General features: G+C 43.4%; 1 protein-coding gene across 6 annotated transcripts in view; it reads right to left on the bottom strand.

Annotated features, from left to right (window-relative positions):
• The window catches only part of ARPP21 (cAMP regulated phosphoprotein 21kDa), a 158,294-nt gene that overhangs the window by 5,911 nt on the left and 127,594 nt on the right, over window positions 1-24,789 (bottom strand). For all 6 annotated transcript variants that reach the window (XM_015429788.1, XM_015429792.1, XM_015429789.1 and 3 more), the window contains one exon: window positions 1,611-1,762. In XM_015429788.1, coding sequence (XP_015285274.1) covers window positions 1,611-1,762 — 152 coding nt within the window. The remainder of the gene's footprint in view (window positions 1-1,610; window positions 1,763-24,789) is intronic.

Raw genomic sequence — 24,789 nt, 5'->3', positions numbered from 1 at the left:
TTTTCCATTGCCTGCCTCTGCATAGCAACCTTGAACTTCCTCGGTGATCTCCTATCCAAGTGCTAACTGGGGCTGACCCTGCTTAGCTTCTGAGATTGGGCTAGCCTGGGCCATCCAGGTCAGGGCACGGTGAGCATTCGGTACTAGGATGTTTTTGTGATAAATCTACCCCATTCCTTTGGATCTGATAGAGAAGATTTCCTTTTCCCTTTTCCCTTCCCCCCCCTTTTTTTTGGTAAAAAAGGCATACTGCATTTTTCTTCTTAGGTTAAGACCCTTATTCTTTCTTTTATGGGGGGGAAATGGAAGCGGGCAGTGGAATATGTCTTAGACAAACTGAATGCTTTACAACACAGAGTGACCTTCATTTGGTTTCTTGTTTGTTTCTATAAAGGGACAAATGGGAGAATGGAAGCAGTGGCCTGACTTATCATGTTTTATGACATCTCAATCCAGATATGAAGTTAGGAAGTAAATCAAATGGCCTCCTTTCTTCCTGACAGTAGACCCAACCTCACACACAGCTAGTTTTCTGTCTTCAGGACTTAACAGAAACAGCTAGTGAGATTCCCATCTCTGAAGACAGTGTTAGATACCTCTACAGTTGAGTAACTGATAACTAGAGGAGGCAGTTTCAGAGGGCAGCAATAGAAGAGTTACATTCAAGTCAGGGAGCACCGTAAAGATCAACAAGGGGGGGGGTACAAGCTTTTGGGAGTCAAAGCTCCATTGTATCTGACGAAGGGAGCTTTGATTCTTGGAAGCCTGTACCCTGAAGATCTTGCTGGCCTCTACGGTGCCCCTGGACTCAAATCTAGTTTTTCTAGAGTAGACAGAATACTCCAAAATGCATTGTTCAAAGTCATACTCCATAGGCAAGTGGAACGTTTGCTTTTCTGATTTGGTACAAAGGCAGCTTAGAAACATTTGGAATAAATGAATCAAATAGTATAAAGTAGAGGGGAGAAACAGCACTTGCGATCAGTGGTGAGGTGATCACTTCCACGGCCAGTGCTCAGGGCAAACACTTTGTCTCTTTTCACCTCTCCCCCCAAAAAGTCATAGAAGGGCACGTGAGCCTGCATACTGTGAACAAGATTGGAAAACTGGGGGAGGGGTGCATATCAGCTCAGCCTAGGTTTGTAGTGACAATGAATACATAACTGTGGCCCCGGGCACACGGGCCGGATATCGCGGGGGGGAGGCGTGCCTAATTGCCACGACGCAGTTTGATCCGCGATTAAGCGATCAGACGCGCCGGCGACACAGCACGGGTCCTTCCCTCGGTGCCAGCGGGTAAACGAGGGACCGGAGGGGAATGCCGCGCGCCGGCGCGATCACACCACGGGCGTTTGGAGGCAGCCCGTGGCAAACGTTTACTAGTACCTTGGAGGTACTAGTTTTAAAATGCGCAATGTTGGCGGTAAGCCATGGGTGCGCTCCACTTTCCAGATGTTGAGGTGTGATCGCGCCCGGATAATCCGCCCACTTTCCGTGCCTCTCCCGCGGCAACTTTGCCGTGTTAATGGGGCCTTTGGACGCCTGGTGACATGTTAGTGGTTTTCTCCTTTTTTTTGAACAATGTAGATGTCCAAATAGTTGCTTGGTACCTGATAAGACGACATGGCTGGATACTGAACCATCATGCCTTGCACCTGATTTCCCTGTTGATTATTCATCAGGTTCTGACTTTGGGGAGGCTGTTGCATTCCGAGGAGTCCTTGGAACCCTTGTTGTTGATTGGTCAAGACAGACTGGTAACCTGGAAGGAAAAACAGATGGATATCTCAGACACAGAGTGCTCAGGGAAAGCCCAGGCCTTGCACCTTCAGAGGTTCTGCAGTTGCTGGGTAAAGCAAAAGAAAACTATTAATGAGGAAAAATATTATTAGCTGAAGGTAGCTCAGCAACAAGTATCCTTTAATACTTTTGGGGTCCCTCCCCCTGTTTGGACCGCTTTCTTATGCAGAGGGTGAGAATGAGTAGGGTTGGTGTGGTGGGCGCCTCTGCATTCAATAAGGCCAATAAGACATGTTCTGGCTGTGTTTTTCACTGTGCGTGTTTAACTCTATACTGTTTTTAATTTATTGCTTATGTTTTTTTTGTCCTTATAGGTTTTGCTGTTTTGTTAGCCACCTTTAGCTTATGGAGACAAGGTGACGTATACATATTTTAAATAAATAAAAGCACAGGAGAAATAAAATCATTGAGAAAGGAAAGGAAATGGCTAGGCACAAAACTATTCAAACAGATGCAATGCTATCTCCGTGTATCTTTCAATAGAAGCTTTCAATCACAATAGGTTATTTTTGGTGGGGAGGGGGGGAGTCAATCTTACAATATCAATCAGCAAGACATTTTTAATATGAAGCAACCCACTGCTCCTGTCCACATGGGCTGTACATTTCTCCCCATGCACAAGACTTCAGAAGAAAGTTATTAGCTCTTGGTGGATTGACATTTGCAGTGATGTTGTTTGCTTTCTATTTCCTTGCACAATTGAGAGGTACCTAGCTGATGATCTCAGAGTCGTGAGGTATATTGAACAACAAACTACTCATGAATACAAATTGAGCCTCCATGGCACTCATACACTTTTGCATGAAAATAACACAGTACTTGTTTGCTGGAGGAATGCTTATTTGCTTGAAGCATATTTATAGTCTCAGTGTTACCAGAAAAGCTGATAAGGCGGTGCTACACATAATTGAATTAAAAAGGAAGGCCCTCCCAGATATTACATGATAAATGGTATTTATGTGAAAATAGCTTCAGATTTATGCTGTCCTTGGCTCTGTGGCTGATTCATACTTTATACTGTTTCACATTCCTCAGTTGTGGTGCATTTTACTCAGACCTCTTGTATTTACAATGGTAATAACATGAAACATCTATAGAACAAAATTGGAGACCAGTAGTCTCTTGAGATCAACATTATCCAGGATACATGCTTTTGAAAATCAAAGATCACGTTGCCAATACCTGATGAAGTGAGTTTGACTCATGAAAGTTTATATCCTGGAAAATTGTGGTTGGTCTTGAAGGGGTTTCTGGACTTGAATTTTGCTCTACTACCACAGACTAACATGGCCACCCATCTGACATTAAATATATATATAGATGGATGGCAAAGTGAATCTTTGTTTCTCAAGACCAGCAAAATTCCTCCCAGAACACTAAAAAAAATACATCTATGCAGGTCAGATCTAGCTTGATCTCTCCCTAGAAGCTAAAATAGCCAAACGGAGGCTCTCGTACTTTGGTTACATTATGACTCTCTAGAAAAGACCCTAATGCTAGAAAAGGCAGCAGGAAAAGAGGACGACCCAACATGAGATGGATTGACTCCCATCAAGGAAGCCATGGCCCTCAGTTTGCAAGACCTGAGCGAGGCTGTTGATGACAGGCCATTTTGGAGCTCATTCATTCATAGGGTCGCCGTAAGTTGGAAGCACCTTGATGGCACTTAATGCACACACACCTTGATCATTCATTATTTTTCACTTGTGGTACACTAACATGATTCCTATGTACAAGCAGTAATATGGGATTACACTGGAATGGATGGGAATGAGATGCTGCATGGGGATCCTGATTTAGGGCAGGGGCCGGACTAGATGATCTTCATAATCCCTGAAAACCAAACAAAACATCTGTGCCTGTATTGTCTCCAGTGCTATTGTAATTCCTTTGCAAAATCACTATAATGACATGATGTTTTTCGTCCCATATAATACTATGGAAAGTCCAACAGTCCCCCATTAGCGTATCAGAATGCTCCAAGTTTTGGCTTGCTGTCTCTATCTTGCTTGTCCTCCTTTTTTATCCTTACCTCCAGCCTGCCTCTTATCCTGCTGCTAGCTGTCCCTGGCTCTTACCTGACCGTCACATTTTTTCCTGTAACCAGGATGGGGTGTCCAATAGCTGTGGCTGCCCCCAGTGGACAGTATTGGATATTACATACAACTGATTCCTCTGATTGCTGAGCTGTACCAAAATGCGGGCCAAGCATTTCATAGAGGTCGAAGAAACTCAAGTGGTTCTGCAGCAGCCAGAGACTTGTCAAAGTCCTTTGCTTGATATGAAATATTATCTTTTGTTGCAGCTGCATTTTTTGCGAGACTATTGAATTACAGTGTTTCTTCCTAGACATTTTCGAAGCTTCAGCATTGAAAGCCACTATGGCTTCCTTTTTTTTTTTTTAAGTAACCGAGGGTACACTTTTATTTTTTTACATTATATACTACAAACATACAGACAGACAACTTATACATTATATACTACAAACATACAGACAGACAACACCCAACTACCCCCAACAACATATAATATATAACAAGAGACTTTTATCACGTCTTCTGCTTATTTAATTTCTACATTCATTATCTATTTTGCTAAGCTTATCTTTTCTGCATTCTCAAATTACTACATTTATCTATCAGTTGCGTTTACATTATACCAATCATAGAATCTCTTCCAAGTTTTTTGAAAAGTGCATTCTGTGCCGGCTCTCATCTCAAGTGTCAGTTTGTCATTTTCCGCCGTTTCAAATAGTTTGTTCATGTACTCTTGTTTTGTTGGTATTTCCATTATTTTCCAATATTTGGCAAATACTATCCTTGCAACTGTCGACACATGAACTATCAAATACCTATCTGCTTTATCAAAGTCTTTCGGAAATATATTCAATAACACTATCTCTGGAGTAAACGGGATATTAGTTCTTGTTATTTTTTCCATTATCTCATGAATTCATCTTCAATACCTCTTTGTAACATCACATAGCCACCACATGTGATAAAAGAGCCAGTCTTATTTTTACATTTCTAGCATTTATCAGAGCAGTTGCTATTTTGTTTAGCTAATCTATCTGGTGTAATATACCATCTAGCCACTATGGCTTCCTATTGGGGACTATTTCTAGGAACCCTGGAAAAACCTGCCTGTTCTGGTAAGAAAAGGCTGAGGATTGATCTACTGTATCGGAACAGGAATGGAATGCTACACTGTAAAGCAGAATGAAACCTACTAATAATTCAGGGGGAAAAATCTACCAAAGGGGAAGAAGTGGGAACTGTGTATTAGTTCTCCTTCATACTTGCTCTCTGGTACATTAGCTTTCATACTACATAAAGTGTAATCCTTGAAAGCCTCTTTACTATCCCCAGAGAACATACATACATGGCTTTTCCCCCCAACAGCAGTACATATCAGATGAACCATCCTATTACTGCCAGCTCTGGGGCCTCTTTACTGCAATTATATCACCCTGCTCCATGTTATCTGTACTACGAAGACAGAGGGCTTTACTAGGGCATATACGAGAGACAATGTTCCTCGGCCAGGGCCGTGCATGGATTTTCAATGAGTCCCTCTGAGGAAAAGGAAGCCTCGGATTTCCCCTATAAACAGAAGAGGCTGTCATCTTACTGAGCTAATACTTTGAACTTTTATGATCTGTATCACAGTGCAGACAGTCAAGACAACCCAAACCATTCCCTGGAGGGAGGGGAGTCAGTCACTGTATGAGAGGCCCACCATTGTTAATTTCTTAATGAGTCGATTGGGTTAAAAGATAGCAAAACAATGGCTCACCTTCTGCCAGCAATGTAACCCAGGAGTGTCATTAAAGCAGTCTTGGTTCGCTATCTTTAGTTTAGGCACTTTTGCAAATAGGTAGTCTTGTTTTTGAAAGACCAGGCCTTCCCCTCTTTTAGAGTGAGACAGAAGGCATACAGGAGCGTCAACTCTGAGGCCTGCTTTCTGCTCCACTAGTTTTTTTAAAAATTGTGATTTTTAATTGTGAGCCGCCTTTGAAGAGGCAGCATAGAAAAATCCTAAATATATAGAGATGAATTTTGTAGAGAAATCATTTAATAGCAGACCCAACTTCAGGCCTGTAGCCACAGGGGGGCATTTGGGGGCAATGCTCCTCAAAGATGAGCACCGCCCCCTTGGATATATATGTACGTGGGGTTTCCAAGATGATCCCGGGCACAGTCAGGGAAGCCTGAGCCTCATTTTCTTTTTTCTGGGCTGAAAAATAAATACGTTTTTAAAAATACAAATAAAATAAAATTGCGAAAAATAAAATAAAATTGCAAAATGCAAGAGAGAGAGAGTTGGAGGTTCCCCCCTCCCCAGCTTACACAGAAAAGCAGCCCAGAATTGAGTCTCTCCAATTGAGAGGACTAGAGGACTAGAGGTCGCAGAGGAGCTGGAGCTGCTTCTTTTGCTGCTGCAAGAGGAGCAGCAGGTGCAGTTGGGGCACCCCCCAGATTTGCCCACACCCCACCAACCAAAATTCTCTGGCTACACCCCTGCCCAGCTCTGCCTTTTGCATTTTTAAAGACTCTTTAATCTGCTAGTATAAATGTACAAACCACAGAGGGGGAAGAAAGTGGCTTAGGAAAATCACAGAATCAAAGAATGTTAGTGCTGGAAGGGACCTTGCAGGTCATCTAGTCCAACCCCCTGCACTCTGCAGGAGCATAGCTGAAAGATAGCCCTACATACCTACAACATACCTGAAAGACGGTCGTCCAGCCTCCGCTTGAAAATGTCCAGCGAAGGAGCCTCCACTACTTCCAGAGGCAGACAGTTCCACTGCTCAACCACTCTTACAGTTAGGAAGTTTCTCCTGATATTTAGCCGGTAATGACTCCCTTGTAATTTCCACCCATTAGATCTAGTCTTGCAATCCAGAGCAAGAGAGAATAGATTTGCTCCATCTTCTACACGACAGCCCTTCAAATACCTGAAGACTGCAATCATGTTGCCTCTAAGCCTTCTCTTTCCCAGGCTAAACATACCCAACTCTTTCAGCCTTTCCTCATAAGACTTGGATTCCAACCCTCTCACCATCCTGGTTGCCCTCTTCTGTGTACGCTCGAGCTTGTCAACATCCTTCCTAAAATGTGGTGGCCAAAACTGGACACAGTACTCCAGGTGAGGCCTGACCATAGCAGAATAGAGCGGAACTACCACCTCCCGTGATCTGGACACAATGCTTCTGTTAATGCATCCTAAGATTGCATTAGCTTTCTTCACAGCCACATCGCACTGCAGGCTCATGTTTAGCTTGTGATCAACCAGAACACCTAGATCCCTTTCACATGTGCTGCTGTCAAGCCAAGTCCCTCCCATTCTATATCTGTGCCTTTGATTTTTTTTGTACCTAAGTGTAGGACTTTGCACTTATCTCTATTGAAATTCATTTTATTTGTCTCAGCCCACTGTTCCAGCCTATCTAGATCATTTTGAATCCTGACTCTGTCTTTAAAAAGAAATCCTTTTGCGAAGAGAGACTTTACATATGTTAGACTCTCACATCACTGTGTCTTTCAGAAACCCTTCAGGCATCAACACACAACAGTGGATCAGAATCCTTTTATTTCATTGTGTCATTGGCATTTTAAGACACTTTAAACAAATGAGCTACATTTTCAACAGAATCAATGGCTACCAATGCTGCTTATGTCCAGTGGCACCTTTAAGACCAATAAAGTTTTATTTAAGGTACTAGGCACAAAGTCCATTGTAGCTGCAAGACAACAGACACTAGAAGGGCACGATGGCAATTGTCCCCACAGCGTAGGTCTCGCTGGGAACAGAAGTGGGGCCAGTTGGAGTGATGCCCTCACACAGGGCTCCTTCCACACCATCCTTCTTATCCCCTGCACCATTGCTCGACACCCCGCTGCCCATCCTGCAACAGGTCCTTCGGCTGGGAGGGAAGGGAGCCTGGCTGCAGGCTGCTTTTCCTCAGCTCACAGCTCACCTTCTGGGAGAAGAGGAAGGAGGGGGCCGTGCACGCCATGGACAGGGAGGCAAGCCAGAGGCTGCCCTTTTTTCAGCCAGCCAGGCCACCAGCTGTGACGCCAGAGCATCTTCTGGCCCACCCCCGCCGTCCTGAAAGGAGGCGGCTAGGGGTAATTGGAGGAGGTGTGGTGGACCACAGTGAGGCAGGCTGACACAGGCTGACACAGCGGGCAAGTGTGGTCTTCGGCCACGGCCTGCCCCAGCTGTAGAGACGGGAGGTGGGTGGAAGGAGAAGGAGCAGGCACGGCAGGTGGGTGTGAGCTGAGGGCCATTATCCAGGAACCACGTGCGGCAGCCCTCCACCCCCCCGGAGAACCCATAGTCACTAAGGTGCACCATGTCCCCCCGGAGTTCCTTCATGAACTCTCCTTTGCCGAGTGTGGCACATCTCCGCCAGCAGGCCTGGGATGGGATAGAGGTCCTGGCTTTCCCACCAGTGGCAAGGCGCCCCTCCTGGGAGTGCCCGGCCAGCTCTCTGTCTTTGGCCAGGGCCGCAAATGTTGAGCCATGGTGACAGGGGCCCTTTGTGGCTCTGTGCCGTCTCACCCTGTTCCCCCATTGTGTCGCAGTCGCCCTCCTCACCGCTCACCTGCTGGAACGCCCGTCTGGTCCCTCGGCTCCCAGCACACTGAAAGCAAGACTCCACTCCCTTCGGCGACTCTATCGAGAGTAAGGGTGAAATGCTGGCCGTGGGCTCCGTAGGCGGAGCCGAGCCAACGCACCGAGGCTATGCAGCCAGGGGACTGGGAGACCGTGAGAGGGGCAGCTGAGCGGGCCAAAGGCTGAGGGAGCGTGTCCAGGAGTCACACCAAAACTCTTTTATATATAAGGAGAGATGAACTTTCGTGTGCATGTACAGTTTCTCTGATACATGCATATGAAAGCTCATACCTTGAATAAAACTTTGTTGGTCTTACAGATGCCACTGGATTCAAACTTTGTTTGGCAGCTTCAGACCAACACAGCTACCCACCTGAATGCTGTTTATGGCAGCTGTAGATAACCTCAGCTAACACGCCAAACATACTCCTAACGTCTCCTTCCTTGAAATAGGCACAACCAGTGACAAGCATACTGCTCCACTTCAATTGCATTTGGGATGCTAATTTTGAGCTGCCATTATAAACAATAAGTTCTTAAAAAGTTATAAACTGGCTCATAACATTTAGCACATGAGCATTCTTGTAAAAGCTGTTTGGGAACTGTAGTGTGGTTCCAGGCAGGTGGTAGCATGTTGCCTACACAATTGTGCAACACACCCCTTTCCTTTCAAATCTGGCATTTGTTATCAAAACCTGGCCCTTGGTTGGCTTGTTTAAGAGGATTCCCCCCCCCCAAACTGGCCACACAAAAAGTCTTTTCTCCCTTCAGTCCAGATACATTTGCTTTTCTAAAGATCACATTTACATGATGCATGCCCTGCCCTTTGGGTGTACACGACTTTCCCTGTTCCCTGATGATGACGGATTGCCGGACTGCAGACGGAGCCAAGCCAGTTTTCTGTAAATTGGCATGCCATTTAAAAACAAAAAAACACCTCAAGTCAATTTAAGTGACCAAGGAGGGAAGGACCGCTACTCTCTCACCAAGACCAAGTATGGAATTAAAATAATCAAGTCAGAACTAACAGCTGTTCCTGATCTCAGCAGCCTGGCTTGATAAATGCCAACTGTGCAGGCTCAAGAGCAAGATGTCAGCTTGAAGTACATCTCAATATTCATTATGAATGAGGGGCGAGGGTTTCAGGACAAGGGAGACAAAATCATAATTAAAATGAGCATTATAAGGAATTAAAATTCATGTGGTTAGGGCCATTGTGTGTGAACTTTGCCAGGTATCAAGTAGCTGTTGTGAACTGAGACTCTTTCAGGACTCATATAGACTATAAATGAAACTGCAGATTAATACATTAAAGCATCCAAGCAACATATTTATGAGATCCAGTGCAGGGCAGTAGAAGCTGTGCTAGTTTTAGGTCTAATAAGTCTGGAGTTCTGTTATCTGCTTGGCTCAAATTTCTTTCTTGGCTTTGAGATAGTCCCTGCTGTTAGTTGTAAGGTCTTCATCAGTAAAATGAGCAGAGTTGTCTATTTAATAGTATGAATGAATGGTTTAAGGAGGAAAAAAATAGATGTGAGGAGTGCAGCACATTCAGAGTACTGTAACAAGCCATGTATTTATAATTCAAAGGCTCAGTTTTGTATTGCAAAGTGAAGAGGCATTCTGCAAATAGAATGTGTTCCTCTGCTCCCTCACAAAGAGGTGCCTAATAGGAGACTGATCCAGCCGAAGAAAGTGAACTTATACATGATTACCCTCCAGAAGGTTAAGATATAAAGCCTGCATAATAAGTTGGTAGGCTGGTCTATTGTTCTAAAAGGCTACATTCCTCCCTGGAAGGATGACAAACAAGTGGTCACTCCAGTGGTTGTATCTGCATTTCATCTCATTTTGACCTTGAGTTTATGCTCAGAATGATTCTAAAACAATAATGGTCCATGATTGGTATCCAAAGAACTGCATATCACATCATGTACATCCAAGGAGCGTTCGCTTGTGATTCTTATATGCTATACTCACATTATACATGTTCTATATAGCAAACCAGTGTTGAAATGGAAGGATTTTTCAAAAGTAGTCCATGATATGGCACAAGAGTGTTCTGTTTCAAGGAAAATAAATATCCTGGACAGTTTGGGCACATCAACAGTAGCTCATTGGATCCTGATCTGGTGCGGTCTCCTTTTAGGAAAGAATACTACTTTGCCTTCCTCTTGTTTTCCCTGCTACGATATGATCAGTGTTCCCTCTAAGCTGAGTTAGTGTGAGCTAGCTCACAGTTTTTTAGCCTCCAGCTCACACATTTTTGTCTTAGCTCAGGAAGGAGGGCTCCAGAGCAAACTAATTTATGCAGTAGCCAAATCGCTTGCTCACAACTTTCATGCCAGTAGCTCACATAGTAGAATTTTTGCTCACAAGACTCCACAGCTTAGAGGGAACATTGGATATGATATCATCCCTTTCTTTTCCTCTCCACTCTCCCTTTGATAGCCTAGTTCAATTTAAAAAATCTGGTTGAGGCTCCACCCATCAAACTGGTATGTCACAATGGTATGCTGATGTGACTAGTTATATTTGATTCGTCCACAACGGTGGAGTTACCTGAATGTGTCTTATTGTTGGGAAATTACCCCTCATGAAATTATCTATTCTTCAGTTCCTTTGTCTTGCTAGTTCCTTCTGTCCCTGTGCCATCTGATACACACATTTCTAAGCCCTTAATGCTCTGACCTGGATAGCCCAGGCTATCTCATCAGATCTCAGAAGCTAAGGAGGGTCAGCCCTGGCTAGTATTTGGATGGGAGACCTCCAAGGAATACCAGGGTCATGATGTGGAGGCAGGCAGTGGCAAACCACCCCTGTACATCTCTTACCTTGAAAACCATACAGGGTCACCATAGATCAGCTGTGACTTGACCCCTCCCCACACACACTAGGGGTGTGTAATCCCCACCCCATTTATTTTTTTGGTTCGGGTATATTGAATGGGGGGGAGAACCTTGGTTTCCTGAAGAATCCTGAAGAAGAATTGGGATCCGGGATTCTACAGAAATCCCATTTTTTTTAGTCCAATAGACTCAAGAAGGGGAAAAAAATAACACAATTAAAAAATTGCACACAAGAAGCTGTGCCCATGGGCCGCACTCTGTTCCCCACAGGCACAGCTGATCCTCGGCTGACTTAACTTGCAGCCCGGTTTAAACTGGGCTGCAGGAGAAGCCAGCCAGTCCCTAGCCAAGCTGGTGGGGGCTGTCTTTTGCAGCCTCTTTAAAGTTTAAAGGGACTGCAGAAGCCCAACAAACAGCTGACAGGCATGAGAAATCTGCTCCTGCCTCTTGCTGTTTTTTGGATCTACCAGTAACTCCTGATATATCTGGGATTTTTTTTGGCTTTCCTGAGAAATAATGGGATGCTGAATTTTGGCTCGGTGAGATGTGAATGCACACCCCTAACACACACACAGACACCCTTAAAAGCTCTTTCTGCTTGCTTCCCTTTCTTCCTCCCAAGTCTCTGCTCAAGATCCATTTCACTAAAGCTACTCCTTCACATTTGCTTGCACTTTCACAGCCATCATACCCTCTGGGTGCCATCAGCACTTTACAGCACTCATGAATGTCCTGCTTTTTCTTTGGACAACTCAGACGAGGACCAGGATACTTTTAAAAGAAAAAAATAGTAGCCATGCACTTATCATATGTAGAGACTTTGGTCAGTGTGTTGGTTGTTTGATAAATAATGGGAAGGAAAGACCAGAGAGCTTGCTTGGTGACTGCAGCTTTGGTGTAGCTTCTTCCATTTATGAGGTAACCAGACTTCTTTGAGATTTTTGCAGAGTCCATTATATGTGTGGCTAACCATTCGGGCTTGGTAGGGACTTGTCCCAGACCCTCTTTGCCAGCCACTACTACTAATGCATGCAATCACTTTTCTCTTTCCATAAACATGGGAAGTGAAGAAGCACGAGCTGAGCTTCCTCCCTCTGCTTGCTCTAGTTTCTGGATCCTGTGCAAGAAGCTGTGTCCCAACACTCAAAATACATTTTTTTTTTTAAAAAAGCAAAGGACAATTCTTACAGCTTGATGTTACAAGAAAGGGATTCTTCCAACTTATTATGTTGTTTACTATAGTGAGGCAATGCTCACATTAGCTATCATTCTTGTGACCTGACAATTATGAGATCTCTCTGTTCACAGCTTGAGTCACATTAAATTACTGAGCACTGCTAAATGTGCCTCTGGAGCACCATTGTTTCATCCAAGATGGTGTCCCTAACTGGCCAGTTTTACTCAGTACAGTATCTTTCAGACAAAAGAATACAGTAAGAGAAAACCCATTCTGATTTTATATCAACTCTACATTGGTTGTAACCTTTCCATACAAAGGTTATTAACTAATGTAATTGGGAGCATTTAAACACTGCCTGCTCTGTGGGGCAAGCCAGGATATGTGTAGGTAGGGACTGAAAATTCAGTCAAGAAAAAGGCATTCTGGAAAAATAAGAGGCTTGGGAAAGGAGCTAGCTGATGAAGAAGAAGGAAAGGAGCTAGCTGAAAAGACATGCAAGACACAGAAAAGTAAAGAAATTAAACAGGCCTGTGTTGGAAAAGAAACAATAGGCTATATGAAGTTAGCAAGCTTCCTTTTATAAAGGCTATTGAAAGTCTATGGCCAAATAAGGTCCCGTAAGCTTAAGTGCTCTCAGGTGAGCTTGCATTCCATTATAGGGCAGGGTTGATTAAAAATAACAAGTCATGACACATGCTAGTTGGCACGCAGTTTTGGATGGAGGAGCAGAATGTGTGTGGGGGGCATGTAATGACCATTTTACAGCTTCAAATCCCTAGCCGCCTTTCCTTTATGTTTAGGAAGGGTATATTTTGAATTCAGCAGGGAAAAGCAATTGGTGGTGGTGTGGGGTTTATAGGAGAAAAGCTGCCAGCAGGAAAAGGGTTGACCACCCAGTTTCTGCTCAAATTCTCACTTCTAAGCTGTTTTTCTTAAACACACAACCCCACACCATGAGATGTTAAGAATCCATTACATTATTTGCATAATATGTACTTCCCTTAGTTATTTTCTAGTATCCTAATCAAAATACAAAGTCTGGGCAAATTTTGAGCTTATTTGAATGAAAACATTCTCTTCTGCCTTAAAAAGAGACCACACTCTGCAAGTGGGATGGGCACGAAAAAGGAAAATGGAGGTTCGCCCCAGTTCATCATTTGTGGGGTCACATGAACCATGAACCTTCACAAACTTCCCTGTTTAACAAACCGGTTTGTTTCATGAGGTTCATGATGCAGTGTAAGTGGGGGGTCTTCCCTCCCTCCTTTCTGCTGGGGGCGGCTCCCTGAGGCCAGCAGAATGGAAGAGAGGAAGATCTCCCGGGAAGGCAGATCTTCCCTTCCTCCTTTCTCCGAGTGGCAGCTCCTTGAGACCAGCAGAATCAAAGGGGAGAAGATCTTGCAAAAGCAATTTAATGAGAATGTTCCCTTTAAATGGCTTTTGCAAGTGCTACCATGTATGAGTGAAATCCAGGTGGCGAGTTCAACACTTCTGAGTGAACTTGTCAATTGGACTTCACTTGTGCATGGCTTGCAAAAGCCATTTAAAATAAATGCTTAGAAATGGAGGGAATGAACGGGATCACTGACATGGCTTGCATCTATTTCATGCTAACAGCTGATGGCTGCACCAGCCCCACTGGTAGGCTGAAATGGATGCAAGCTGTTTCTGCAATCCCTTTTGCTCTCCCCTGCTTCCCACCACAAACCCCATGAACCTCTGAAAACCACATGGAGGGTTGTGGATAGGGATGGGCATGTATCTCAGTTTGCAAACCACAAATCAGCTATGTTCATCATGAAATTAGGATTGTGATGAGGTTTGTGCCCATCCCTACCCTGCCTCTTTGCAGTTAATGTAGGATTTTTGCTAATTTTTTTTGCATTAATAGTTATCAATTATTTCAAATTGTGCAAGATGAAAACCATTTGCAGCTAGTTACACTCTTGTTATTTTCACTGAAGATCCCTACTGCGGCAAAGAGTCTGATAGACTGATCACAACAGCAGCAGCAATAGAAACCATTCTCCTATTTAGTTACAGTACAACAGAGCTTTGAACTAGAATCCTCTGTAGATAATTGTCAGCATATCATCCACCCAGTAGTTTAATTTTAAAACACACTTTAATTCTGACATTCATGGTTAAATTCCCCAGACCTGTTTTCCTTTAAGCAGTGGCAACATATTTGTATTAACAGATTGTAACTAAAAAGGCTGCATTCATCTGCATTTACTGAGCCAAACATGTGGCAATATCTGGGGAATGTAAGCTAAAATGCGTAATATTGCAGTGTAATGAATACAGCGGCTTAAGAAGGGCATGTTTCCTTACCACCATTTTGCCTTTAGCTAGTTTAACAACAACCATCAACATAATACACTGTTATTCTAATTCGTGCAGCCTTAAGTGAAATCTAATTTGAATAATGATTGCAATTCTGAGTTCTGTTCAAGCAGCCCTTTTTACCAGGCTTGTGGGGGGGGGAGGAAAAGGAAATAATCAAGAGTTTTGGATGATGTTTTTGCCTGAAGCCCCGAGTGGCTGGGACATTGCAGTGATGGGGAGGATGCAGATCGCCCCCCCCCAGTCAACTGACAGCTTACTATTTTTTGGAAGCACCTGTATTTCTGCTTATTAGGAGATATAAAAAGCAGCCAAATGGTTTTAAGATACACTGCATTTGTAATAAACCATGCAATCACAAATGTCTCCAGGAAAAGGGTTTCAAAGTCTTGACCCATTCCCTACTGAATTCTCTCCCTCCTACACCCCTGAAACAGCACCAATGGAATGTCCTGCAGTCATCCTGGAGGACCGTCATGCTTTGGCCACTCCCTTGCATTGCACACAGAACTGTATGCAAGCCATATAAACAACAGAGTACTTTTGCCCCCCTATCACAATAGTGGGCGCTATTAAAATGAGCAAGATTTGCTACCAATTAGGAATGCGATAGAGGATGTGTCCTGCTTGGCAAATACCTTCCCCAGACAGAGGCTAAAGATGACCTTCCCAAGAGGAAAATTCTTCTGTAGAATATGAATGCCAGCCATCTAGCTAAAATGGCCTCTCTTCCTGGATGCCATTTTCTGATTTAATCTGGTAAACAGACAGTCAAATGTGGTTTGGAAAAGGAGTTGAATGAAGGACAGAGTTGTCATTTGAATTTTGTTAGCTGCAGGGTGGGGATGTGATTTTGAAGGAGAACATCCATTCAGCTAACCGCATCCTTCAACCTGACAAGCCAATCACATGAGGAGCAGTACCCAGTTTTGGTTTAAACTGCCAACGTATTTCACACTAAAGGACTAGGGATATGTGAAATCTCTCTTTTTTATTTAATTAGCATTTTCTGCTCCATACAGTTTCCTGCATATGCCTTGTGATGCATTTGCAGTTTAGAAAACAACCTTGTTTTCAAAACTGTGGATGCATCGGAAGGCATATGCAGATGCTGTGCTTGCTTTCAACGGGGTGCATGCTCAGTTCTCTGTATTTGAAGCCCTGGCTAGCTTGGGTAAGTGTTTGTGCATCCATCTGGCCACAATTCTTTGCTTTCATGATGGGCAGTATATTAGAAATAGACAGAAGTTTGGGTTTGAGAGACAATTAGCATTAGCAGAACTACAATATCCACACTGGAAACAACCTGCCTGATTCTCTATTCAGCATACATTTGTACAGAAACCTTTACCCTTTCTTTTTCCATTACAGGTGAATGTATAACATGGGCTGTGGTCACACACGCTAAATAATCCACTTTCAGTGCACTTTCCAATTGAATTTTACTGTGTGAACTGCCAAAATCCAGTTGGAAAGTGCATCAAAAGTGGATTTTTTAGTGTGTGTGACCACAGCCATGAATGCCTTTATTACCATTGTGGGAAGGATTCAGATTTTCATTTACTTATGTTAAAGATGGGTGTGCGTAATACCATTTCAGACATTTCTCTTTCCTTATTTCAAGAATAAAACTTCTGATCTATTTTACTTTTAATGAACAACTCTCTCTTCTCTCTACTCCTCCTTTTTTTGTCAAATACAGAATGACAAAGCTAATCATGGTAGAAAGAAAAATCAGGCTCCTACACATAAGGAACAGTACACCTTTTCTAGTTAAGACCTGGAAACCTTAATAGCATACCAATCTCACTCCATCTCAGTCCCTTTCAGAGGGCACAAAGTGCTTATTTCGGCTGTCATCCTATCAACGAAGAGTCTTCCTTACAGAATGCCAGGTGTTAGGATAGGATATTTACACTTCACCAAGAGGGAAAACATAAACTGATTTATGGTAAACCAGTTTGAATTAGCTCTAGTGTCACTGTTACTACTGATGAAAAGAGGCCAGGACAACACATAGCCATGATTAAACGCTTTCATTATTTTCTTAAATGTACATCTTCGTATCCTTCTGATCACAGATATATCTTGGAAACCAAATTTTTAATTAAGGTAGGTTGGCATTTCAGTTTTTCCTTTCCTTTTTCCTTTTCTCAAGGGAGCAGGAGGTAAGGTCAACCCCATGGCTTATGGGAGGAAATTGAATGAGAGATGGCTCCTTGGAGACGTGGCATTATTAACAAGAACACTAAGCAGGGCATAGTTGAACAATCTAAAGATAATTGATCACGCCTGGGTTTTTTTGCCCCCCTCTTTTGCCTTCAGAATGGAGAACCTGAGAACGAGCTTTCATTTGACACAATTGTATCTGAATAGGTATTTAAATGGGAAATAAATGAATGGAGGAATATGGATTCAAGCTAGGGACCCCTTCCTCAGTGCAGGAAAGCACCTCGTCTATTCTTTTCATAACACAAAAAGCATTTTCAAAACACAGCGCGGCTTTGTGTATGTCTTGATATTGGAAAAATGGTTTCCTACCGGAATATAACCTTGCCCCTGCTGTTTCCTGCCTTTGTACTCCTCCAGGTATCCTTCTGGGTTTTTTGTGCTTCAAGATACTTTTTGCCTTTTTCAAAATGACATTTTTTGTACTATGTTAAACCCAACAGTGGTACTTTGATATAGTATGAAAATAAAAAAAGCTACATGCTTTTGAAAAGAAATGGCCATGATTTTAATATTCAAGCCCTTTCATGGGAAAATATGCAGCAAAAACTTCCATCCGCAAATGATTTTGCTCTCAGTACTCCAAAGCTGGCAAATCAGATGGCCCAGATTCTTGGATTCCATTCAGAGCCATAAGTCTGACATAAATCATTACACCTACAGTCCTGTATATATTTACTTGGGAGTAAGCTCAATTGAACCTAGCGAGGTTTACTTCTGACTGAGATTGGGCTGTTAATCTGACAATACAGGGGCAGCTGTGCTCAGTTATTGGAAGTCCTTGAATTTCATTGGAGACTCCCCAAAAATCACTCAACCAGCAAATGAGTTAGGTGATACCCAGAAAGAAAATAAGGGAAGCAAAGTATTTTGTGCTGCTGAGCTTGCTAAAGCTACTAACTCAAAAGGACAGGCTGTGGCTGCAAGTTGCTAAAGCTAAAAAAGGTGTTTGTGCAGAAGCTAGGACTACAGAAAGAGGGTTTTTCAAAAGGCCAATCCTTTTGCACTGTTTGTAAATGCAATACTTGTTGTATGGTGGAGGGTTTTTTCTTTGTGGAAAAGACCCCCAAATATAACTTTTCTTAAAAATAAAACCTTGCCACTATTTTAATCATATTTCAATATTATATCATATATATACCTCTGTATGGGGATATTTGTCTTTTAAAACTGATCCAATCAACATACCCCTACACAGTAATGCTAAGTTTATTTGCATGTGAAATCAATGGAACAATTTCTAAGATATTCATACTTTGTGATGAGGCCAATGGGTAATGTCTCAGTATACTAACAGCAACAAACCAGCTGAAAATAGCTTTTAAGAGCACAGTGGTAGGTCACAATTTATTTATTAAATTAATTTAAAAAACCCTTTTGACTAGTTAGTCTTCCAGGGAGCCTACATACGATTGCTTAAAACTATTTAGGGTGGATCTATATACATTACAGGAGAGGGAGGGGCTATGGCTCAATGGCAGAACATCTGCTGGGCACACAGAAGGTCCCCTGACATCTCCAGTTAAGAACCAGGTAGCAATTGATGTGAAAGACTTCTGCCTGACTCTGGAGAGCCTCTCCCAGTCTGCATAGATAATACTGACCTTGATGGACCAAGTGTCTGAGTTGGTATATGGCAGTCTCATGTGTTCATGAGAGACGGGGCCACTGACAAATGGCTGCCCCGTGTCAGCTTCTCACCTTCTTCTCTCCTAAAAAGGTAAAGGTTCCCTTGCTCGAAAGCCAGTCGAATCTGACTCTAGGGTTGCGGTGCTCATCTCCGTTTCAAAGCCAAAGAGCCAGCGCTGTCCGAAGACGTTTCCGTGGTCATGTGGCCGGCATGACTAAACACCAAGGCTCACGGAACGCTGTTACCTTCCCACTGAAGTGGTACCTATTTATCTACTTGCAATTTCTTGCTTTCGAACTGCTAGGTTGGCAGGAGCTGGAACTAGAGACGGGAGCTCACTCTGTCATGCGGCACACTCGGGTCTCAAACTGCTGAACTACTGACCTTCCACAGCCTGCAGTTCAGCATCTTAACTACTTGAGCCACCGCAGCTCCTAGCATTTTCTCTCCTAGCCTTCAGTAAAACTGACCCCATGTCATTATTACATGTGTTTCCAACTTTGGTCCACAACACAGTCTCAGCTGGCTAGAAAATGCTGTTACATCTGGATACTGATCTATTTTACTACATTTCCAAAGGGAGCAGTGGGGTGGCAGGGAAAGCATGTTTTAGGGTGGCAACCCATGCACCTATTGTTCAACTGTAAACCGGTACAACTTCTTGCAGATGACAGGCAACAAGGCTTTCTTTTGCAACCCAACCCCCAAGTACATAATTTCTCCTGAAGCGATAGTACAGTCTGGTGTAGGTGTTAACTGCCAGGGATCCATTTCTATTATGATGCAGAACCCATTTTTAAAAAAGTCCTTTCAAAAGGCTCTGAGAGGCGTCACATAAATGTTCTAATCTCTGTGTGGCACAGCTGCTTGTCAGATTGGTTGAAGGGGCGCAGACACCAACTGTGCTGAGCCAAAGGTTTCCAGTGCTAGAGACTCTGCCATAGACAAAAACAGCACACTTCTCCCAAGATTCACTTTGCAATGGAGACAGGATAATTTTGTTCAAAACTAATCCTATAACAATGATTGAAGTAAATGTACCATTCTTATCCCCAAGGGGCCATTTATGATGTATTATTAAGTTTTAAATCCAAATATTAAATATTAAATCCATTAAATAAGATGGACACAGGCCCATTGTCTTAAATGTACTCAGTCTCTAGTTGGACAATGTTGGCCAGAAAGTGTTTCTCAAAGCGGCCTGATGCTTTATGCAACTATATGTGAATTGGAAGAGGGGGCACAGAAGTAGTTTTTTTTGTAGCAGGAACTCCTTTGCATGTTAGGCCACACACCCCTAATGTAGCCAATCCTAATGAGTTTCTGCTGTTGGGTGTGGCCTATTATGCTAATGAGGTCCTGTTGGGCGTGGCCAACTTGGGAGCCAGCCGGAACTCTGTTTTGCGTTTTGCGTTCCTGCCCAAAAATAGCCCTGGTTTTGGCACAAGAAAGGGATCAAAGCATAAGGTCTCAGAGCCCTCCTACAATCACAAACAGGGAAAACTGGAACAAAGCAGCAGCTCTTTCCTAAGTGGGTGGAGATAATAGGGCAACTGGGAAAGCACCACTTCCACAGATCCAATGAGAATCAAAGCAGACGCTTGGTTAGAGGGCATTCCGCTAACCTCCTGTCTTCACTAGTGCCTCAGTTCTTATCCCTTCCTGGAACTTTGTTTGGCAGTTCCACTCCCTCCACCAAAGGGGAGTTGTACCATGGCTTAAGAATTACTGTAGCAAAGGAGAGCTGTTCTAGCAGAAGATGGCTCCATGTCCAGAATTAGACCACCAGCTTTTTGAACGCTGTGGCAATAGATCATGCCTCAGTTTAGCTGTTCCTTTCAGAACCTGGCTTGGCCTTGAATCAGGGATAACCGGATGGGGATTGCAGGCACAACCTGTCAACTCCCCATAACAATTTCAGAACTATTTACTGTCATAATTCTATCAACAGTATATTTTCAAGAAAATAAAGCCTGGACAATTGAAAACCCTAAGGATGGTGCTACTGTAGAGATATGTGGATTAATATCCAGAAAACAAAGACTTGTGCATTTTCTTCAGTGAAGGCAACAATAAAGATACAAGAGACCTTTGACTCAGCAGTACTTTGCAATCATCCTAGAACAGCGATGAATCCATCAGACTTGAGACACAGCAATCACATTTTTAAACTTTGTTCAGCCCCCCACCCAATGCAGTTCATTCCTATATCTTCCTCACAGCAAAATGGTCAGATAACAGCTACAAGAACAAAGCTAAATATAAATAGTGCATCTCTAATATCTCAGGCAGAGCTCTTCCAAGCCCTCCTATTTGAGATCCTTAGGTGGATGTTCCAGGTACTGAATTTTAAACTTTGCACATGTGCAGACTATCCTTGACTCCACTTAGGAGATGGACAAGGAACTCAATAAGTTCTAAAATAACAGCAATGGTTTTAATCCAGTTTTTAAAAGCTTCTAAAAGTAATTACTACAAAAATGCTTTTAGTTGGGTAAAAATTATTGTATGAATTAATCTCTAAGGCACATGAATTACTTCTAACGCACAAACCCAACCCAAATTCTACCAACTGTAATTAAATTGTAGCCAAATCCTTAAATTGCCACAAATGGTAGGGAATATATTATGTACTGCAAACTGTTCCTTATGGTTATAGCCATTGTCCTGGTTTGGTGATTAATATAATTTGTTAAAGCAAAAGGATAAGGCAACTTAATCCACACATTATGTGCTAAATTTACAGCACACAAATCATTTCCCAGTTTCAAAAACTGGCTTTACAGAGTTTGTTTTGCAAAATCAATTAAAACAAGAACTTTTGTCCTGTAAAACATGTAGGCAACTTAGGCTGCAAATAACAAATAAATGTTCAATAAGGAAAAAACTGCATTGATTGGTCTGCACACTCCAAACTGTAGCATGAGTGAATGCCTTTGCATCCTTTTGACCAAGCAAGCAAACAAGCACCGGAACATCAGCCTGGCCTAAGTGGATATAAATTCTAGATGTCTAATTACTCTTCTGCCCCTACTTTCCCCCTCCACTTCCCTCTTTTTAAGCATCTTCTCTTTTTGGTTTCTAAGCCTGCATCTTGATTGGGAGACAATCATCTGAAGGTAGGATATAAATATTATTAATAATTAAGGCTCCTGCCTCCCCCCCATGCCATTATCCTGAGCTGAAACAGCCCAGGGGATAGGATTATTTGTCCCATTTTGGAATTGCATTTGCACAGAATACTGCCAGGGTAATTCCAATAATGGGACAAATAATTACCCAATGGAGCCATTCCAGCAGAAGCCCCCCCCCCCCTGGGTGGTTTTGAAATGATGAAATGAACTGTGCCACTGTGGACCTTCAAAATTCCATTCTGTATAGCTGCTATGTGGTTGCAGGGAAAGCAAGTTGTTCAAAAACACGATACACAGTTTAGTTCTAAGTGTAATAACTGAAGTCCTCCGAGTCCCAATCCTTATCTCCTAGTCGTTATGCAGACAGAACCTTTAACTGTACATGCTTCTCATAACCAAGTTTAAGGACTGAGAAAGAGTGTTGGGCTCAAGGCTTTCCCTAAGTGGTGGAGTCCTGTGAGCAAAAATTCTACTTTCTGAGCTGCCAGCATTAAAGTTGTGAGCAGGTGATTTGGCTGCTGCATAAATTAGTTTGCTCTGGAACCATCCTTCCTGAGCTAAGACAAAAATGTGTGAGCCGGAGGCTAAAAAACTGTGAGCTATCTCACACTAACTCACCTTAGAGGGAACACTGGTTGGGCTATGGCCTCAGATGTCCAGGTTGAAATCCCCTCTTAGCCATGAGGCTTCCTGGTTTACCTAGGACCAGTATCAGCCCAATCTACCTCACAGGGTTGTTGTGAGGATAACACAGAGGAGAGAGAACTATGTATGCCACCCTGAGCTCCTTGGAGTAAGGGTGGGTTAAGTTTACAAATGCACTCAGTATATTTAAGTATCACATCTGACTGTCTATGGTTAAAGAATGGTTACAAAACCCAGGATATGATGCCATGGCCTGAAGTGGGTTTGCAAACTATGGCTTTGTGTTAACCCTTATTCATCATTCCATGTACATCATGGCTAAGGGCATAATTCTTTCTGCTTGCAAATAGTGTCACTGGTACTCTCTCAGGTAAGGTCTAAACCATGTTCTAATACTACATTTCAAAGGCAATAAACTGAGGCCCCTGCCACACGGCAGGGAAAACACTGGCCAAAGTGCAGCTTTTAAAAGCCACACCAAAAAAGAGACGCCGCGGCGGGATACTACGATCCCCTGAGCCGTGGCGCCGTTGCTCCCCAGTACGATCAGATGCCGGGGAGGAAGAGACGATTGGGAGGGGGAGGCTGCTGAACTGCGCATGCTCGAGCATGCGCAGTATGGCCGGGGGGTGGGGATGCACCGGCGGAAAGACGCACCGCGATCCCACGGCCGGCAGTGATGCGGCCTTTCGGACAGAACCACCTAGGTAGGTGGTTCTTTTTTGCTGCAGGGTTTGGCCAGGAGGGGCGGATTGGGAACGGGCTGGGAATCCGTCCCTCTCCTGGCCCAAAATGTCTCGTGTGGGCAGGACCTTAGTTAGCGCTCACTGACCCTCTACATAAAAACCCATAAAGTTATACAACGGTGTCAAAAATGATGAAGAATTGGCTTCTTTTTTAAAAACAACAACTTGTCATGATGGTTAGTAGTTTTCTCATCACCACATTCATGCAGGAGATAACTGCCACTGGGGGTAGAGGAACATACTGTACAATGGTCCTGTTGATAGGGTGAGCATGACCTCCACGGTGAAAGTAGTAAAGAGATGATGATTATGAAATTGGATTTATACCCCGCCCTTCACTTGGAGTCTCAGAACGGTTTACAAATTCCTTTCCCTTCCCCTCCCCACAACAGACACCCTGTGAGGCATGTGGGGCTAAGAGAGCTCTTTCCAGAACTGTTCTTGAGAGAACAGCTCTGACAAAACTATGGCTTGCCCAAGGTCACACCAGCAGCTGCATGTGGAGGAGTGGGGAATCAAACCCGGTTCTCCCAGATTAGAGTCCATGCACTTAACCACTACACCAAACTGGCTAACTCTGATATATCACAGATCAAACAGTATTCAGTATTTTAATCGACTCAATCCACACTAGGGATGGGCACAAAACAGGAAAATGTGGTTTGGTTTGTGCTTCGTGGTATGCCCTGTTTGTGAACCACAAACCATCACAAACGTTTAGCAGCCAAAAGAAATGGTTCCATCTGTGAGGCTGGTGACTCAGTGGAACATATTCTGTAAAAGCCAGAGACACCACACTTGCAGGGGGCTCCAGCTGACTCTCCTCTACCTGCTCTCCAAGTTTGGTGAGGATTGGATTTGTAGGGTCCAAGATAGGACTCTCCCCGAAGAAAATGCTTTTTGGGGAAATAACCACCTGTCATCTGTTCAACACACTCCTGAACCTCCACCTGTCAAAATGACTGTCATTTTGACAGGTGCAGGTTCAGGAGTATATAGACCAGATCCTGTGCAAGCTAGAGACATCAAACTGTCATCATCATTTTGACAGGCACAGGTTCAGGAGGTTCAAGTGAGTACAGAATGGATCCTGTGCAAGGTAGAGACTTTAAAGTCGCAGAGGACCTCCCCCGGATGCTCCTCTACGTGCCCTACAAGTTATGTTGCTTTGAAATTAGGTAAACATTTAGACTGAGTGGAGACAGTCTGTCTAGAAATGTATCTGTCCATGAACAGGCATGAACCTCCACAAACAGCTTGAAAGTTTATGGGAAGTTCATGCCACTTGACCTGCCATGAACTTCACTTCATGAATCAAGAACCAACCAAAATTCACCACAAACTTTAGTTTGTTAGCCAGTTCATTCCCATCCCTTGTCTACACATTTATCTTCAAATCATTCAGTGATAGATTTGGACCTATGAAAGAGGAACATGCTGTCGAGTTGCAACTGACTTATGGCAACCCCATCCATGGGAAGGCTTGTGGCTCAGTGGAAGAGCTTCTGCTTTGCATGCAGAAGGTTCCAGGTTCATTCCCTGGCATCCACTTCCTCCCTTCCTCCACTTAAAAATGTACTTTTTTGGGGTAGTCTCCCATGCTAAACTA

This window comes from Gekko japonicus, unplaced genomic scaffold (assembly GCF_001447785.1).
Source record: "Gekko japonicus isolate JY-2015 unplaced genomic scaffold, Gekko_japonicus_V1.1 scaffold1034, whole genome shotgun sequence".
NCBI classification, from domain to species: domain Eukaryota; kingdom Metazoa; phylum Chordata; class Lepidosauria; order Squamata; family Gekkonidae; genus Gekko; species Gekko japonicus.
Note: the sequence above shows the minus strand (reverse complement) of the source record. Positions and strands in the feature narration are given on the sequence as shown.